The following is a 2,004-nucleotide window of genomic DNA, read 5'->3' as shown; positions in this document are numbered from 1 at the left end:
AGAGGGCCATTCAGGATGAGGTGTTGTTCTCTGCAGGGGTTTGGACTCCCCTGAACTCTGCAGGGAAAAGAGGCATTCTCTCCAAAACAGCAGCTCCTGGATATCTCCAGAACCCTCGATGAGAGGTCTCTCCAAAGAGTACCCTCAACTGCTAAGTAGACTCAGGGCCCCCTTTCTAGAAGGCCTTGCCATCCCTCCTTCTGGGGTGTGCCCTGCCCCTCCCTGAGTCACACGGGGGGAGGGGGCAAAAGGGAAGAGAAGAGAGGCATTGACTGCAGAGGAAGGAAAGGGAAGCAGAACAGGGGAGGGAGGAGAGAAGCCACACAGGAGTGGGTGACAGAGAAGAGCAGAGAGGGCAGATCTAGGGCAGATCTAGGGCAGGGGGAGATAGAGCAAGGGCAAGCGAAGCATCCCAAGGGGTGCCCCAAGAGTAAAGCACAGGGGCGGAGAGCCAAGGGGGCGGGCCAGCATGTCCCATGGGACCTACTATGACTGCGAGCCCCGGGGTGTCCAGCAGCCACTTGAGTTCTCAGTAGCCCGAGCTGGGCCTGGAGAACTGGGTGACATGTGTGAGCATGAGGCCTCCATCGACCTCTCCGCCTACATCGAATCTGGGGAGGAGCAGTTACTCTCTGATCTCTTTGCCATGAAGCCAGCACAGGAGGCCCGAGGCCTTAAAGGCCCTGGAACCCCTGCCTTCCCCCATTACCTGCCGCCTGACCCAAGATCCTTCGCCTACCCTCCACACACCTTCGGGCCAGACAGGAAGGCGTTGGGATCTGGCGTCTACAGCAGCCCTGGAAGCTACGACCCCAGAGCTGTGGCTGTGAAGGAGGAACCCCGTGGACCAGAGGGCAGCCGAGGGGCCAGCCGAGGGGGCTACAATCCCCTGCAGTACCAAGTGGCACACTGTGGCCAGACGTCCATGCACCTACCTCCTGCCCTGGGAGCACCTGGCCAGCCCCTGCGTGTCCTTAAGGTAAGAACAACTCAGTTCCCCCCCCTCCCCCTGACACACACACACACACACACACCTGGGAAGCTGGAACAAGGCTGGAGTGGGGGCGGGGGGCTTTGAGCTCTTCGTTGACATGAAGGAGTCTAAGTTTGGTGTTGTTTTTGTGCTACTGACCCACCCAGAAGTCCTTACCAGATTAAGAACTCCCTTTCCTTCTCTGTAAAATTCTCTTCTCCCTGAACTTCTGGAGACACTATGGCAAGCTGGCCCACCTGCCTCATCTCAAGACCTCACCCAGCTTCCTGGCTGCCCACCATACCCCTTCTTGTTTGTCTGCCCTTTGCTCCTGGGAAAGGAAATGCCTGGTGAAACTCGGCCCCTCTGTGTCCTCTCCCCCAGGCCCCTCTAGCTACAGCTGCGCCCCCCTGCAGCCCGCTCCTCAAAGCGCCATCCCCAGCGGGTCCCTCACATAAGGGCAAGAAGACAGTCAACAAGGACAGTCTTGAGTACCGGCTGCGACGCGAGCGCAACAACATCGCTGTGCGCAAAAGTCGGGACAAGGCCAAGAGGCGCATCCTAGAGACACAGCAGAAGGTGCTGGAATACATGGCGGAGAATGAGCGCCTGCGTAGCCGCGTGGAGCAGCTCACCCAGGAGCTGGACACTCTCCGCAACCTCTTCCGCCAGATCCCTGAGGCTGCCAACCTCATCAAGGGTGTGGGGGGCTGCAGCTGAGCCTGCTGGCAGACGGTGGGCACCAGACAAGTGGGCTGACCTTGGGGAACTATCTCTATTCGGGTGCTAGAACCCTTCACAGGCTGAGCCCAAAGACAAAGGCCATGGACAATGGAAGCTGGTGGCTAAGGACTGCAGGACCCATACTGATTCTGTGGCTGAATAAATTGCACTGTGACTTGGTGCTGCGGCTGTTCACTCTGTGTGTGTGTGTGTGTGTGTGTGTGTGTGTGTGTGTGTGTGTGTGTGTGTGTGTGTGTGTGTGTGTGTGTGTGTGTGTGTGTATTGGTATAAGGAACCAACCCTGAGGG

At 58.2% G+C, this 2,004-nt stretch overlaps 1 protein-coding gene across 1 annotated transcript; it reads left to right on the top strand.

The window, feature by feature from the left end:
- The first annotated feature begins 469 nt into the window (after positions 1-469).
- On the top strand, positions 470-1,751 carry Cebpe (CCAAT enhancer binding protein epsilon). The gene is made up of 2 exons (XM_070042017.1): positions 470-979; positions 1,358-1,751. Exons 1-2 carry the CDS (start codon positions 470-472, stop codon positions 1,691-1,693), a joined length of 846 nt encoding a protein of 281 aa, XP_069898118.1. The 3' UTR covers positions 1,694-1,751.
- Positions 1,752-2,004: the final 253 nt, after the last annotated feature.

The sequence above is a fragment of the Dipodomys merriami genome, unplaced genomic scaffold (assembly GCF_024711535.1).
Source record: "Dipodomys merriami isolate MVZ:Mamm:240054 unplaced genomic scaffold, mDipMer1.0.p SCAF_1, whole genome shotgun sequence".
In the NCBI taxonomy this organism is placed as follows: domain Eukaryota; kingdom Metazoa; phylum Chordata; class Mammalia; order Rodentia; family Heteromyidae; genus Dipodomys; species Dipodomys merriami.
This window is presented reverse-complemented; position numbering and strand designations above follow the sequence as displayed.

What these genes read in the sequence shown, in the direction of transcription:
- Cebpe (XM_070042017.1), top strand. Translation starts at nt 470, where the DNA reads ATGTCCCATGGGACCTACTATGACTGCGAGCCCCGGGGTGTCCAGCAG. An exon ending in AGCCCCTGCGTGTCCTTAAG is followed by an intron (nt 980 to 1,357) that starts GTAAGAACAACT and finishes CCTCTCCCCCAG; the next exon opens with GCCCCTCTAGCTACAGCTGC.